This window comes from Pelmatolapia mariae, linkage group LG18, assembly GCF_036321145.2.
Source record: "Pelmatolapia mariae isolate MD_Pm_ZW linkage group LG18, Pm_UMD_F_2, whole genome shotgun sequence".
Taxonomy (NCBI): domain Eukaryota; kingdom Metazoa; phylum Chordata; class Actinopteri; order Cichliformes; family Cichlidae; genus Pelmatolapia; species Pelmatolapia mariae.
The window spans coordinates 13,368,953-13,385,818 of NC_086243.1; the positions used below are offsets into that span (position 1 = coordinate 13,368,953).

The 16,866-nt window shown below is 41.5% G+C and overlaps 1 protein-coding gene across 1 annotated transcript in view; it reads left to right on the top strand.

Annotated features, from left to right (window-relative positions):
- The window catches only part of LOC134617638 (protein unc-13 homolog A-like), a 33,493-nt gene that overhangs the window by 2,873 nt on the left and 13,754 nt on the right, over positions 1-16,866 (top strand). The window contains exons 2-22 of the mRNA XM_063462959.1: positions 2,328-2,357; positions 2,560-2,659; positions 4,403-4,520; positions 4,611-4,734; positions 5,403-5,473; positions 5,644-5,698; positions 6,101-6,130; positions 7,408-7,621; positions 8,918-10,006; positions 10,189-10,291; positions 11,554-11,597; positions 12,594-12,672; positions 13,117-13,122; positions 13,220-13,294; positions 13,405-13,624; positions 14,290-14,517; positions 14,709-14,850; positions 15,064-15,233; positions 15,403-15,518; positions 15,768-15,931; positions 16,140-16,293. Coding sequence (XP_063319029.1) covers positions 2,328-2,357; positions 2,560-2,659; positions 4,403-4,520; positions 4,611-4,734; positions 5,403-5,473; positions 5,644-5,698; positions 6,101-6,130; positions 7,408-7,621; positions 8,918-10,006; positions 10,189-10,291; positions 11,554-11,597; positions 12,594-12,672; positions 13,117-13,122; positions 13,220-13,294; positions 13,405-13,624; positions 14,290-14,517; positions 14,709-14,850; positions 15,064-15,233; positions 15,403-15,518; positions 15,768-15,931; positions 16,140-16,293 — 3,332 coding nt within the window. The remainder of the gene's footprint in view (positions 1-2,327; positions 2,358-2,559; positions 2,660-4,402; positions 4,521-4,610; positions 4,735-5,402; positions 5,474-5,643; positions 5,699-6,100; positions 6,131-7,407; positions 7,622-8,917; positions 10,007-10,188; positions 10,292-11,553; positions 11,598-12,593; positions 12,673-13,116; positions 13,123-13,219; positions 13,295-13,404; positions 13,625-14,289; positions 14,518-14,708; positions 14,851-15,063; positions 15,234-15,402; positions 15,519-15,767; positions 15,932-16,139; positions 16,294-16,866) is intronic.

A 16,866-nucleotide genomic window follows, 5' to 3' on the forward strand; every position in this document is an offset into this window, starting at 1 on the left:
TCTGTGAGCCTGTCCTGATTTCTGGCATGTCAGAGATACATACCAAAAAATAAATAAATAAATAAAACATTTATTTATTTATTGTGCTGACAGCTGAGTTGGCGTGCAGCTGTGATGAAATGTTGTTTGCAGAGTATTTCTCATCATAACGCTCACTGTCAGAGAGATTTATGATTGCATGCTATCATTAAGCTTTAGCTTTCTGCCACTGAAAATCCAATTCACTTTTTATTGATCCTTCTTTTACGTACTGCTGCTTTTCCAGGGCCGTGTTAGTGTTGACATTAAAACACAGCAGGAGGCAGGCTCTGATGGGGTCTTCCCAAACAATGTAAAGATCTCATTTCGTTTTCTCGATGTAACATTGAATCAACAATTTCATTTTCGGTTGTCTTTTACAGACATCAGAAGGAAGCAGAGTGTCAGGGCAAAACAAAATAAATCAATGTTATTGCAAATATGATAACCCATTGTTTGGATATTTATTTGTGTTTAGCAATAAGAATGGTGGTGGATCTTAACATTACTCTCATTGCTGCAGGTGTGTGCGAGCAAGCGTACACACCTGCTGATGTAACAGCATGCCACTTGAGTTTTTGTGTGCGGCACGAAAGAAGCGAGAAATAGAAACATAAAAAAATAAAGAAAATAAAAGTGCTCTGCTGACTCAGAGCAGTTTTTATTTTATGGTGGTTGGTTTCTGTGTGGACAAGCCTGTGGAGAGTATTGTGAAGTAATTTGTGAATTGGTGTTAAAATAGTTTTTGTTTTAAAGTTCTGGTTGCATAATCCAGCGAGGCGTTTTATTAACATGTGCACACACATGTAGTGTGGGGATCTGCATGGAGGAGAGCGAGTGGGTAGTGGAGCATTAAAAATGTATGGGCGTTACGTCAGGGCTGGTAAAAAGGTGCTGCAGAGAGAGAGAGAGAGAGGAGAGCCTGGGCTTTAACTGTATACTGAAAAATCGCACGTGATTAAGGTGGAAATGTTCCCTTTGAAAGCTCATACAATAAACCACAATCAAGCCATATAACTGAGCTCCTGCATTATGTTAAGGACTTCATAATTAAATCACTTGCTTTATATGTGCACTGTGTCTACTACTAGGGAATTAATAAAACTGAATAAACGCAATTAATAAAATTCTAGTTTGGGTTTCAGTTTAACCCTTTCCACCCTGGTAGTCCCTGTATCAGGACCATATACAAGCCCATTTTACCTAACACTCACACTCCAATTGATGCACCAGGGGTAGCTTGAGATTCAGTGTTTTGCCCAAGGGTATTTGGACGTGCAGACTAGAGAAGCTGGGGATAGAACCACCATCCTTCTGATTAGTAGACGACCCGCTCTGTCTCCTGAGCCACAGCTATCATTGGGCAACACCACAGTGTTTTTAGTGAATACACCTTACTGATTTAACTTGGTGCGTGATGACTCAGAAGCAACACCGTGGTGCTTGATTTCTGTCGCATCAGATTCTGTAGAGTTGCAGCTCAGCAACAAAAGCACTACCTTTTAGGCTGAAGTAAAATTCTTAGAGCAGAAAAGTAGTGAAAATAAAAACAACAAAGTAAAACTAAGTGGGAAAGGAATTAAAAATGACTTACTAAATAAATGTATTTTAAAAAATGGATAGAATATCATTTGTCTGAGGCTGCTCATTGTTGTGTAATTGGAAAGCTCATTAAGTGTTTTCTGCATGTGTTCTTTCTCAGACTAAAAAGAACTGAAATGAATAGGATGCATTTTATGGATTAATATGCTGTAGTGTTACTGCTCTAACCCATGAACTAAAATGAGCCTGAGATCTGAGCTCTATCGCATCCGTGTATTAGCATGTAGATGCGTTGTATTTGCCATTTCTGTATCCCACACTGATGAAACTCAGCAGGACATCCGTGTTTTTCATGCGTCGTGTGTCCCTGTGGTTTGTCACTGCATCATTGCCAACTCGGCTGGAACCTATAAGGCAGTGCACCGAGTTCAAGTGTGGATCATTAAAATTTAGTTTCCCTGAGTCAAGACTTGTGCTATTTGTGTAGAATGTGGATGTTTGCTGTGCAGTCGTCACCAATTCCATCTGATTGGAAAGTATGCGTGGCTATTTTTTTCTTAATCTAATAATGCGATTAATTTATGCAGTAATTTGCTGTGATTTCATGTTATGTGTGTTTTACTAAAACTCACACTGTCATTTCTTATGCATCGCAAGCATCCCCGTGTTGTCCGATTTCAGTGCAAAAGCTAAAAACAGAAGACACATTAGCATGGCAACAGATGGTGTTCCTGTGTGTCACTGTGTCCCTCTCTGTGTTTTCACAGTGAAGAAAGCCAAGCTGGATGGACCCCAAGGTAAGACCTGGGATCCTGGAAGTAACATGAGGTGCAGGGGTAGAGATATAAGTCTTTAAAAAGACTGAGCACACATTGTAAAGTCAAAGAATAAAGGGACAGGAAATCTGTTATTGTGTAGGAATACAGTTGAAGAGAGGGAGACTACCTTATTGTTTTCCATTTTAAAACACCTATTTCTTCTTCCCTTTTTCCTCAACAGAGAAGTTCAACACTTACGTGACTCTAAAAGTACAAAATGTGAAGAGCACAACCATCGCTGTCAGGGGCAACCTGCCCAGCTGGGAGCAAGACTTCATGTTGTGAGTCCTTCGTCATCTTCTGACAAAGCTTCCTCTCTTTCTCCTTCTGTACTCTCCTCTCTCTAACTGCATTCTCTTTCCATCCTCCCATCACACTCTCAACTCCAGCTACTTGAGTGCTTTCATGATGTTTTTGTTTTTTCAATCTCAGCTTTTCTCCAGCCCTCTCCATTTTTTCAGTCCACCCCAAGTGCCCTTTATCCCTGTATTGTTTCAAATATCTCTTCCTCTCTGCCTACAACTGCCTCATGCTCTTTTTCATCTGCTCTCCCTCGATACTTCTGCCCATCTCATCCTTATTCTCAACCTTGGCTCCTTCCCAGCCCCTCTCTCCTCTCCTCTTCTCTGTCATTTCCTCTAAACACATCTCCTTGATCTTCATTTTTTCAGCCTCTCCTCCTCATCCTCTCTGTATTTTATAGTTACCCCAGCACCCCTCATATTCACAGCTTGCATTAACAGTCTTTATTCACTTTAAAATTAGTTTGTTTTGTCTTATTTTACTAAGGATGTAATTGGTGGTTTCAGCCAATAAAATATTACACAACACTGAGTATTTTTCATATAGAGTGATCCAGCGTGGTACTGACAGAGTGGCAGCATATGGGTGATAAATGGTGAGAATCACTTAGCATGTGGGATGCAGCAGGCAGGATTACTGCGGCGTCCTGTGCATCTGTATGATGGTCGGAGGCGTTGAGTGGTGTGCTGGGGTTGCATCAGTGAAGCTGCGTTATGTAATGTTTGGGCTGCAGAGAGCGCCTCATGCCCTCACTCAAACTGTCTTTAAATGACTGTGCCCCCTCAGTCACCACCATGAATCAAACAGGCACTTTTCTTAAAAGGAGTCACCACCGAGATGGGAAATCCACTCCCTCCATTTCTTAATTAAAGTTCCCACTTTCTCCCTCCAGGCATGCGATACAATCACCTCCTCCACTGCCTTCATCACATTCTTACCCTCCCTCCCCCTTTTTATGCCTCACTCTCACTCTTTTTTTCTGTCCTGCTGTCTTGTAAATGTTTTATGGTAGAGTCGTTCAAGCTCACATCCCAAAGAAACATGTTTTAAATTTGTCATAGCAGAGCCCAAAAGTAATTACTGTGCATCTTGTGTGTGTAAGAGAGCTTGTGTTTGTTTAATGTGGGCTACCACAGGCTACCTGTGTATTGTTGCTGGTCAGGTCCATCCCTTTATGACCATATTATACCCATCCTCTGATGGCTGCTTCCAGCAGGATAATGCACAATGTTGCAAAGCTCAAATCATCTCAAAATGGTTTCTTGAACATGACAGTGAGTTCACTGTCCTTCAATGACCTGCACAGTCACCAGGTCTCTATCCACCTTTGGGATATGGTGGAACAGGAGATTTACATCATCTGTGTGCAGCTGGCAAATCAGCAGCAACTGTGTGATGCTCAAGTATATCAGGCATACCTTTAAAAAAGTGGCTAGTGAGTGTACAATAATAGTTGTTATGCAGGAAAAATATTTTATTTGACACTGATATGTGAAACAATGTGAAAGTGTACTAATTTATAGTTACACAACTGTGCCATTTAATCTACTAACACAGTTTTTTTAATCTGTTAACAATGTTTTGCATTTTATAAGCTAATCATATGTTCCTAATGAAAAAGTGCAGCATTAGTCTCTTTAATGCTCTTAAAGTCTATAGACGCATGCAATAGTCAAACTCTTTGTCTGGATTTTGGACTTGAATTTTCTTTGTCTTCACAGTGAAATTAACCGCCTGGACCTGGGTCTGACAGTAGAGGTGTGGAACAAAGGATTAATCTGGGACACCATGGTTGGCACTGTGTGGATTCCACTTCACAGCATCCGGCAGTCCAATGAGGTTTGATACTAACCACGATCACAACTTTAGAAATAGCTGTCAAGTGGTGGTTGAGGACTCTTCACTCAGTTTTATGTTTGTGTAATGCAGGAAGGTCCAGGGGAGTGGCTCACGCTGGACTCTCAGGTCATCATGGCTGATAATGAGATCTGTGGCACCAAAGATCCCACCCTCCACCTGGTTTTACTCGATACGCGCTTCGAACTGCCTCTAGGTGAGAAATCAATATTCACATCAAAACCAGAAACTGTCAGTTGGTGGGAAAAAATGAGAATTTGAAATTACAGGAAGTCATCAATCCTGTTGGCAACCGGGGGGATATGGAGCAAATAAATTATGTCTGTTGGTACATTTTCACAGCAAACAGTGATAAATGAGGACCAATAATTTCTGACTGATTAATTAAGCTGACCTACTTTTCAATTCTATGTTTGAGAGGACGTCGTGTGCGGATGTGTGTCATGGAGGGCAGTGTTTGTGCACTTCTTTTCTCGATGATCATGCTGTGTTCCACTTAGCATTGATTAGGTGTCATTTTCATGCTGTTTCCCCTTCCTGTAGTCAATATTGCACACCTGACTCCACAGTTTGTGGACCTGACCTATTTATAGGTACTTGGCTTTAGACCTGTAAGTGGAGGAGGGCAATTTTCAATGTCACTGTATCCTAGTTAGACCAAAGTTTCCAATCTGGGTCAAAAATATTTACGGATGGCTTGTTATACAATACTTTGTCTTCATTTGGGTTGACTTTCATTTGTGACATAGAACAAAACAGTTCTTATGCAGACAGTCCTGTGAAAAACTATTTTAAGTGCTTATTTAGGAGAAGCTCTGTTTTTGCTGTGTTTGTAACTGAGTCTTTCTCTCTGGTTGTTTGCAGATATCCCAGAGGATGAAGCACGGTACTGGGCCAAAAAACTGGAGCAGCTCAATGCCATGAGGGACCAAGATGTAAGCTGTTACCCAGTTTGATTTAATATCCCTATGGCACATCCGTACTTTTTAGGAACAAGCCAACATGATTAATTGGGGGAATATTTTGCAGTTTACGAGATGAAATCCAACATTTTCTCCACTTCTGTTTCATTATTTTTCAATTATCCTCACGGTCTCGGCTCCAGTACTCATACCAGGAGGAACAGGAACGCCCTCTGCGTGTGCCAGGAACCCAGTGCTGTAAGTAACCCGTCGCTGTTTTTACAAATCAGTTTGTGCTTAACAGGAGAATTATGTGTCTAGCTTCAGAGATGTAATTAGATTGTTTAAGATCAGCATGTGCATGGTGCGTATAACCACACGAGGGTTGTTGAGCATAAGATGGGGAAAAGGGCCTGGATATCTGCACTGTAAAGAGATCGATAGCGTTATCAGATATCTAGAGGCGAGCTCCTACAGGATCCTCTGTGTTTCGACCATTTGCTCCGTCTGCAAGGCTTGCTGAGCCAGCTGTCTGGAAAGGCTTTCCATTCACCACCTCCATCTTGGAAATTTGAAGTGTTTAATGGCACGGAATCATGTTTACGTTTTAACACCGGTATAATTCATAATCAATACTGACACCCTCCTGTTTCACTGCAGGTAACTGGAGTCTGTGGGGAGACCAACAAAGTAAGTGTACATACACTCACACTTTCTAAATTGCTTTGACTCTGCAATCCATCATTAGATTTGAAATCAAGCAATATGATCGATGGAGCGCTGACTTTGAGCTTCAATTTGAGGTCGTTTTCTTGTAGTTGTATATATCGGGTGAACTGCGTTGGAGTGATTGTGATTTCAGCCACCTCTGAAAGCTGTGAGGCTATATTAAATTCCATTTGTGGTAGTCACAGCAGTACAAACGAATATCTACTTCCAGTAGCATTGTTACTTGTTACTGCAGGTAATAAACAGACCTCTACGGCCTTGCTGGTAAACAAAAATGACTTCAATGAAAAAAAAGTTTACATATTATTTCAAGTAATTTGGGTAAACTGAACTTTTAACATCAGTTACAGTTTTATTTATTTATTTTATACAGTGATTGAAAGAAAAAAAAATCAGCATCTCATTGTCCGGACATTCAAATCTACACAAAAAGTCTCCTTTGTCTCGCTTCCTTCCTGACTATCGCTTTCTCTCTCACTGTGATTAGCAGATGGTGTTATATAAGTGCCTTTCAGACTCACCCACACAACTGCAGCGATTCATCTCTCTTCACTCAGATTTAAAAAAAAGGAAAAAGCAGGGAGTGGGGTGTGATGATGGATGCTGAGCTGATGGAGAGGGGAGAAACAGGCAAAGAGAGAGAGAGACGGGGGGCACACATGGGGGACACGAAGTTTGATGCCTTTAATTTGTGTTTTTACACGCCCAGGCGGATGAAGATGAAGGTGCGAGCGGTGCAGCGGCTGCCTCCATCAGTGGCTTTCAGAGTGCAAAAGATGATGGATAATGATGAATGATTAATAGATAGCTAGTTTCTCTTTTGACTGCTTCAGCACTGTTCAAGTCTGTCATCACTTCCCTCTGGGATTTTTAATCTAATCCAATCTCTGGACACCACAGAAAAGTAAAGCGTTCCCTCAGCAAGCGGTGTAGATTTACATTCGGCTATGACGATGAGGGTGAGAGGGAACACGCTGATATTCGTCGTGTGTTTCATGTTTCACTTCACTTTGAATGGCCTGCAGTTTATGGGTGTAGCTGGGGTTCAGCGGCTCATCTTTATTATCTGTAATTACCATAGTGTAAAAAATTGGTTTAGTGCTGATTAGAGCCTCTTATCTCTATACCACATGACGGTTTCATTATTTTCATGGTAAATTATTCTGAATTTCTTCTTCCGGCTACAGCAAATTGTGAAGTTTTTTTTTCTTGCTATGAATGTGTGTGCTCCTCTGTAGATGAAGACCCAGATAGTGCTGTGGACGACAGAGACAGCGACTACCGCAGTGAAACCAGTAACAGCATCCCCCCTCCCTACTACAGCACATCCCAACCCAACGCCTCTGTCCATCAATATCCTATCAGCCACCAGCACCGCAACTCCAGAAGCTTCTCTTACCCTCGCTCTGGCAACAGCCATGACCTCGACTACCACCATCAGAGGACTGTCAGGTGTGTTTCTGCTTTGGTGTAGGCGTGTCTGTCCCAACAGTACCATGCCTGGCAGATTAGATGTGACGTTTAGTTCAGTTATAACCAATTTTGTCACAGACGTTTTGATCTTCTGTAGTAAGAAAAGGCACAGGGGATATTAAAAAAAAGTATTTTTCCAGGTGCCTCAATAAGCCACGACAGTATGATAATGGCCTGCATGAACAATACCTGGCACCTAAGTGGAAATCAGCCATGAATCATTCATTAATTCATGTCCGCCTGTGCTTTTCCTGCTGTGACAAGTCAAAAAGTCCTGTTAATGACTCAGTACAGTTAATGAAATTGTGCAGTGTCTTTGGTGCATATGCAAACCTTTCATTGGTTTTTTCAGACAAAAAGCTGCATCTGTTTCAGAGTTGTTTATAACACTGTTAGACCTCTCAACATTTACATATCTTCCACAGAGTTAGAATGAAAATATACATTCATCCACGCTCTGCTTTATGAATTATTCAGGTGGCAATCTCATGGTCAATACTGCACATAAGATTAGCTGTCTCTGTGAGTGTATTGGACAGGGCAACCTCCTCACATCCCCACACATCCTTCTTCATCTCCTCCTCTCAGCTCTCTGCACTCGCTCCCTCTCTGCACTTCTGTTTTGTCACCGTGCTCACCATCCCTCCTCTCTTCACCGTCTGCCTCTCCCTCATTCATCCTTTTTCTTCTCTGTGCCTCTATTTTGGTTTTAATAACCCCATTCATCAAATAGCATGAATAAGTTTTCCCTGTTTGTTGCATTTCTGGATGCTTTTTTCTTTTTTCCTTTGTCAGCTTTCTCTGGGCCTCTTACCTTTCTGTTCTGCTCTATTTCTTGCCACTTGTCTGGTACTCTTGTATCCCTGGTGCTTTTCATTGATTAGCCATCAGCATTATTTCAGGCGGCCTCAAGACATGTAGAAAAGGTATTTTGTTGAGCTGTCTAGCAGTGTATCGGCCATAAAGGGCTCTAATACAGTGCTCTATAAGCATTTTTAAGATAATAGTTCATAGAGGGACGGTAAACCATTTATTCTACATATGCCTAGATACTCACTAATATACATGCAATAATAGCATAAATTAAAGTGTATGTATGTTTATTATAAAACTATCAACCTTTTCTTAGTACCTTCGGTACTCTCCAGGCAATGCTGTCTTGCGTTTTTATATTTTTCTCTTCTCTTCTCTTCTCTTCTCTTCTCTTCTCTTCTCTTCTCTTCTCTTCTCTTCTCTTCTCTTCTCTTCTCTTCTCTTCTCGTTTCCTCCCTCCAGTCCCACTGGGAGCTATGCATCATCTGCAGAGCTCAGCCGGTGCAGCAGTCAGCTGAGCGAGGAAGACTACGGTGGTGAGTACGGGGAGAGGGACCTTTACGATGAGAATGACTCCTACCATTCCTGTCACTCCTCCGTTAGCTATAGTAAAGGCTCTCCAGACTGGGACCCTGATGAGACTCAGGGGGCGTACAGCGATGAAGGTGGCTACAGCAAAGATGGAGGAGAAGAGGCTGCTCTGTATGAGGAGGATGACGGAGGACTATTGTATGAAGGAGAAGAGGAAGGCCTCTATGAGGATGAGGAGATGATGTATGATGATGAGGATTTGTACAATTTGGATGGGACCCTCAGTGAGGACATGGAACCTCCCTTCACTCCCACTCCAACCTCAACTGCCCATCCAGCACTTGATGTACCCAACTCTAGGCCCCCTCTAGAGAAGCAAAACTCCCTACACCAACAGCAGCCTCCTGCTCAACCCTCTAACCAATCCAACCAGGCTCATTCTGCTGGTATGGCACCAACAACACAGCCCCCTTCTGGTCAACAAACAGCCCAACCGCCCAAACAACCCCAGACCCAAACACAACCCCAGCCGCAGCCAGCTCCTTCTGCCACGTCCTTCTTCTCCATGGCCAAACCTCTAACCGCTGCTGTCACAGGATTGGCTTCCAGTTTCCTGTCTTCTGTCCCCACAGCCCAGCCAGCTCAGTCTCACCCTCCACCTTCAGCTGTATCTCAGCAAAACCATTCTGCTGCAGCTAACTCTGTCCCTCCATCTCACCCAGCCACTTTGGCTAACTCAGCCCCTGCTGCGTCCCAGCCCCCTTCCAAAGCAATGGGCCCTTCATCTGAGCAGACCCCGTCTAATCTCAATGATCCAGCGACCAAGTCAATGTCATTTGAAGACCAGGCTCCCATGGTTGAGGAGGAACCATGGCTAGAGCAGGAAACAATGCTGGAGAAGGAGGCCAGAACTCCTCCCGCACAGAATGAAGAGATGATTCCCATTGAGCAGAAAGAGGAAATTTTTGAAGAAAGCAGACCCGTGACCCCAGATGAGGAAAAAGAGATGCCACCTGAGAGGTAGGATTGAAGGTTGAATGGAAATAAGATCAATTCACTGAATCAACAAAAAATAAACTAAATTGGGGGGAAAAATCAGAGTGTGTCAGCTGAAAAGATCTTTGTGAAAACAACTTTTCAGCTGAAAACAACTTTTTTTCAGCTGAAAAAAGTCCAAAAAATGTTGTTGTTTTTTCTTTTAGTCCTCCAGTAATAGAGGAACCCAAAGAACCAGTTGATCCAGCAGTTAGAGCCAAAGAGAACTGGCACAGACTCTACAACAAGGTCTTAGAACAACTCCGGGAGGTAAGTGCACCATTTACTCCCAGTCTCAGCTCTGACCGAGCCACACCCTTCCAGCCTCACTGCAACAGTCCACTCAACTTCCTGAGCTATGTGCCTGATTCAGCTCCACCCAGTGATATCAAAAATACACCTCAGTTCCAGGGACTCTAAAGTGTCTACCAGGTCTTTGAAATATGTATGCGCTATGCATTATTTATGTGCAGAGGGAGGGTACATACACTAACTTCTTGAGTTCTGTTTTGATAGTGTTTTATGCAGACTTAATGTGTTTCATATTCTATAATTGATACCTTTTTGGCTTCCTTAAAAATAAAAATACTTGGCAGGGAGCAAACTTCATATTTTAGCCTGGGTGCAGCTCCACACCACTGCTTGACAAGAACTGCATGACCTAGCCAGATACATTAAGTTTTGCTTGGTCGGTTTTCACTTGCATATTTTATTTATATATTATGTTGCTGTTCATTGCGTTTGAATTCAGTTGTGCAGAGAAATAATCACTTGCTTTGATGTTTATTTTGATGTGTGTTGCATTATGTTTTTGTACATTTGGCTTCCTTCCCCTCTCTTTATTTTGATTTTTTTGGTTTGTGCCAACCCGCTTTGTTTTCTTTCCAGTTTCATGTCATTGCCATAGTGACACTCACATGCACTTTGCTCGGCCATCATTGGAGCATGCTGACAGGTAGGTACAGCCTGAACGTGTTGCTTGAAAGACAGAAGGAAATGCGTCCTGCTGCATATCTATATAAACAGCCACCTTCGCTTCGTTCATTCATTTTTCACAACAATTTGACCTTTTTTTGTTGTATCTTTCAAGAGCTGAGCAGTTTGCATATGTGCCATAAATTAATTGGCTTTCCAGAAACACCTTTGAATTGAAGGTTTACATAAATAAGAGTACTTTGCATAGCTCCATAATCCATAGTTATTTATTGAATAAGTGGTTCTTTTGGTTCTAAATTCTGCTGCCTATAGAGTAAATGCCTTTGTAAATGTCATTATCTTTGTTTCACAGCTGTACAAAGAGCACACTAACTCTGTAATTTCTCTGACCCGCCCTCCTTCAAACAGTGATACAATAATTCAAAATGGGATGGGGTTTAAATGTGAAGAGTTTAATAGAGCACTTTCATAATCAGATAACTTTCATTATGGTGATGCAGCTGTATTCATGCAGCATATTAAAGGAAAAAATCCCTGTAGGGACAAACTTCAGATGTCTTTTTTCTTCTTTGACATTCCTCCTCTTTCTCTCTCAGGCTCGAGGAGAGACGTCCAACTCGCTGTGGTTTGGTAAAGGAGGGTGAGTCGTTTATGTTCTCTTACATGACGTTACATCAGACAGTGTTTCAGTTAGGTCAAATAATATATCAGCAATTTTACAAAGTACATGAGAAATTTGAAATATTATATAACTTTTTACAGGTAATAACTGTTTCCTTTCCTTTGAAATACCTAGACATTAAAGTGAAGCCACTCCATAACATTAACACTGTCTGAACCCTGAAATGTACAGTATATTGGTAAATATTGTTTCTTTTTCCACAAAATTACAAAAAGTTATGCAGTAATAAAAATTACTAACAGAATAATTTGTCTCTTTTCCTGTAAATTTTCTTACACACTACTTAAATTTACTCACAATATAATTATTTCTTTGTTTCAGTGTTAACCCTGTTGTTCTAGTAAATTTACCCTTTAAGTATTTGTAGGTAAATATAATTATTTTGTCATTTCAAGTAAAGTACATTAAAATTCCATTTAATTACTTGGGAAGTATGACAAAGTGTTACCTCAAGTACAATTAAAGTTATCCTCAGTTCATTGGTGAAAGAATCCTTTAGTGTTTTAGATTGGCAATCCTTTTTTTAGCCCAGAAATGCTTTGTTCTGTTTTATTGAGGCTCGTTCAGCTTGTGGCATTAAGCCAGTAAGCACTGAACAGCTCTGGGCTGCCCCGACTTGGCTGGCAGGTCGTTTGTAGATGAGGGAGACATCAGAGCTCAACTGAAGCTACATGCTGAAGAAATGCTACGTTAGCCAAATAGAAACCCAGCAGTTAATGCTAGGTGTGTGGAATGTCATGCCCACTATTTTATACAAAGCAGCCGCTGTAATTAAACTCCCCAATCAAGTCCTTGATAAGTCCTTGACTGGCTGAGCATTAAAAGGGACTGAGATAAATCCAACACCCTCTTTGTTCCAAATCTCAAATTTAGAGTAAAGCATTGTGATGATAAAAATATAAATGCTGATGAGTATATGCATAAAAATGTTACTGTTTATTGTTTAACTTACAGAATGGGAGGTGCACTATACAGTATTGACAGCATGCCCGACCTTCGCAAGAGAAAAGCCATTCCTCTAGTCAGAGATCTGGTGAGAACATTTACACACACGTGCACAAACACGCGGACACACACATGTAATAAACCCCACACTAAGAATCATTTTTGTGTAGACACAATTGATTTCTGTCTATGATCTTTCCTCTGTCATTGATTTACTGTCTTTTATTTTGTGTTGTAGTTAGTTTTTCTTCCTCTGATCTTATGCACGATTGAACTTCTACTTTTCTAGTTCACCTTTTTTATAATCAAAAGTAAATTTACTCCACCTGTAGCCAGTTTGATTGCTGTGCTTGATTTGCTGATAAATTAAAGGCTGCATAGCAGCAAATAAGAGTTTAGGAAACAGACTTGTACACACACAGATCATTTAGATTCTGATAGCTCACTGTTTTAATATCCCTAACTTTGCTCACATCTGTTTTTGTCTCCTTCCACTCTGCTCCTGTGTTTAATCATTGCCTGATATCTTTAGGCGATGGTAAGTGTATTTTATTCATCAAAGAAATCAAATATTAGGATCTATGCAGTTGCTGCACACTTGAAAACATTTTTTTTGTTTGCCGTCTCCTCCTCAGTCTCTGGTGCAGAACTCACGTAAAGCTGGAATCACCTCAGCCATGGCCTCCACTACTCTCGGCAATGAGGAGCTGGTGGGTTTTCCTCCACATGTTTCTTTGTCAGTTTTTTTTTTTCAGAACCTTCAGAATTTAATAAATAGCTGGACTTAAACGTGTGTTTCTTTTCTGTGTGGCACTTGCAGAAGATTCATGTTTATAAAAAGACCCTGCAGGCTCTGATCTACCCCATCTCCTCCACTACACCACACAACTTTGAGGTGTGGACAGCCACCACTCCCACCTATTGCTATGAATGTGAGGGACTACTCTGGGGCATCGCACGTCAAGGCATGCGCTGCTCAGAGTGCGGTGTCAAATGCCATGAAAAGTGCCAGGATCTGCTCAATGCCGACTGTCTGCAGAGTAAGGCCACACAGATTTTGGCACTCGTGCGGACAGGCATAAAACATACACATCTTTCTCATGCGCATCTGCACACACCCAAACTGTTTTAGCTCCTCCTGTGTATCCTTCTGCCCGATTGACATCCCATTATTCTTGTCCTCTGTCCACTCTCACATTCTCCTCCCTCTTCCTTTCCAATTTATCTCCTGAGTAATGTGCTGTCATACCCCTGCCCTTTTTCGCTCTCCCTTCTACCCATAGGCTTTGCATCCATACTGCTTTGTCTAATTTAGTTTCACAAAGAGTGACTTATCCGGTTCCCATCCTCATCTTAGAGTCAGTCTAGACGATGCATAATTAATTTCTTCTGAGTCCAAAGATTCTTGTAAGATCTTGATCCTGGAAACATGTGTTGATCTTTTTACAGTTACTTGACTATCTTGTTTTTCCCGAGTAGATCAATGGTTAAGTGGAGTCAGTCTCTGTCATTGTTTGAGGGAATTTAGGGGTTTGACTCCTGGCCAAGAAATGTCTTTCTAAATTGATCTGATGCTATCTTAACTTGGTGCCCAGTTTTAAGGAAATATATTGCAGTGAATCAGATATATTCCCTTCCCAATATATTCACACTATCAGCTATCCGTTGTGCATCCCTTCATTAATTTTTTTTCCTGTCTATTCAGGAGCTGCAGAGAAGAGCTCCAAGCATGGTGCAGAGGACCGGACCCAGAACATCATCATGGTCCTAAAGGATCGCATGAAGATCAGAGAGAGGAATAAGCCAGAGATCTTTGAGCTAATCCAGGAAGTGTTTGCCCTCGACAAAGCAACGCATGCCATGCACATGAAACAGATCAAGCAAAGTGTGCTTGATGGGACCTCCAAATGGTCAGCTAAAATCAGCATCACAGGTACAATTGAATATACATTTATATATTTACCTGAAATAATTGTTAAAGGATAGTGGGACACATGTTTGTAAAGCCCATTGATGCAAGTTTGATTTTTATTTTCAAAAGCTGTTTTTTCTTTTTCTTTCTTTTGTAAGATAGTTGAAAAGATTTTTTTCTACATTTACCTTTGTCTCTCGCCTCTTGCTCAGTGGTATGTGCCCAGGGCCTTCAGGCTAAAGACAAAACAGGCTCTAGCGACCCTTATGTAACTGTTCAAGTTGGAAAAACCAAGAAGAGGACAAAGACCATCTATGGGAACCTCAACCCTGTCTGGGAAGAGAGCTTCCACTTGTGAGTCCACTAGAAAGCCTATCATAAAAGTTTCAAATGCAAATGATATCTTATTAAAAGTTGTTGAAAATTACATTTTTATGGTTTGTTTTTATGTCTCTAAAGGCCCACGCAGTAGTTGTAGTATATTTGGACTAATTTCCCCCACCCTTTCTGTATTACAGTTGTCAACTTTTTATGTTTTCCACCCGTTTGTCCCCCTTCATCATCCAGTGAATGCCACAACTCATCTGACCGCATCAAGGTCCGTGTGTGGGATGAAGACGATGACATCAAGTCTCGCGTGAAACAGAGGTTCAAACGTGAGAGCGATGACTTCCTGGGTCAAACCATCATCGAAGTCCGCACTCTGAGCGGGGAGATGGACGTCTGGTACAACCTAGGTGAGTTTTTGTGGGACAGGAGAAGAGGCTGAAAAGGGGATAGTGAGTTAGAGAGGAATGAGAAGATCAACAAGTCAGTAAGATATAACAGATAATTGAAGTGCTTGTCTGTTGTAGATAGGAGAAATTTTAGCCAACTAAGGGGACATTTCTTACTTTCTCGTGACAGACAAGAGAACAGATAAGTCTGCTGTGTCTGGAGCAATTCGGATGCACATAAGTGTGGAGATCAAAGGAGAGGAGACGGTGGCTCCTTACCATGTCCAGTACACCTGTCTGCATGAGGTCAGTCTGCACAGACATGTGATGGGAATCCTTTAAATGTCTTTTTGGAATATTTTAATTATTTATTATAAAAGATCCAGTCAGTTTACTTGTGGATGTCACACAGTTTACACAGACATAAATGGGCACATTTAGGTCTAATACTATCATTTTATCCTGCTAATTGCTATTTAACTGCCAGTGATAATGTAAACATTTTTATAGCTTAGTACATAAAATCGCCCTTACTTCTTCTTTGTATGTGTTCAGCATTTGTTCCAGTACACAACTGAGGAGCAAAACGGCGGTGTGGTAAAGATTCCTGACGCCAAAGGAGATGATGCCTGGAAGGTGTACTTTGATGAAACGGCTCAGGAGATCGTTGATGAGTTTGCCATGAGATACGGAGTGGAGTCCATCTACCAGGCCATGACGTTAGTATACCAAACAGAACCACGAGAGCCAAATTTAAATGTTTGAAACGTGAAGCGCTGACGTGATAATAAATGGTTTCATGAAGCACACAGTGCATCTAAATCTTGACCACACAGTGTATTTTCTTACCGTGCAATGCAGGAATATGAGATGAGATGAGAAGTAAATGTACTAAATCTTTGCCTTTTTGCCACATCCACCCCACAGCCACTTTGCCTGCTTGTCATCGAAGTACATGTGCCCAGGAGTGCCAGCCGTGATGAGCACACTACTTGCCAACATCAATGCTTACTACGCCCACACTACCCAGTCCTCCAACAATGTTTCAGCCTCAGACAGATTTGCTGCATCAAACTTTGGAGTGAGTCCCTGAAAGATTTTGTCCTTTCTTATATGTGACTATACGCACATGAGATAATTTATTAGGTACGCCTTGCTAGTACCAGTTTTGACATCGTTTTGCCTTCAGAACTGCTTTAATTTGTCATGGCACAAATTCAGCAGTGTACTGGCAACATTCCTCAGAGATTTTGGTCCATACATAATAATGATGTTATCTGTTGACTGTGGAAGCCATCTGAGTGCAGTGAACTCATTATCATGTTAAGAAACCAGTTTGAGATGATCTGAGCTTTGCGACACGGTGCGCAGTTAGAAAAGGATGGTTATGCTGAGCAACAGTACTTGGATAGGCTGTGGTGTTTAAATGAAATTCAGTTGGCAGGAGGACCCCAGAGTGTACCAAGAAAATGTCACCCACACCATTACACCTCCACCAACAGCCCGAACCGTTGATAAAGGCAGGATGGATCCATGCTTTCATGTTGTTTACACCAAATTCTGACACTACCATCTGAATGTTGCAGCAGAAATCAGGTCTCATCAGACCAGACAGTGTTTTTTCAGCCTCTGATTGTCCAATTTTGGTGAGTTT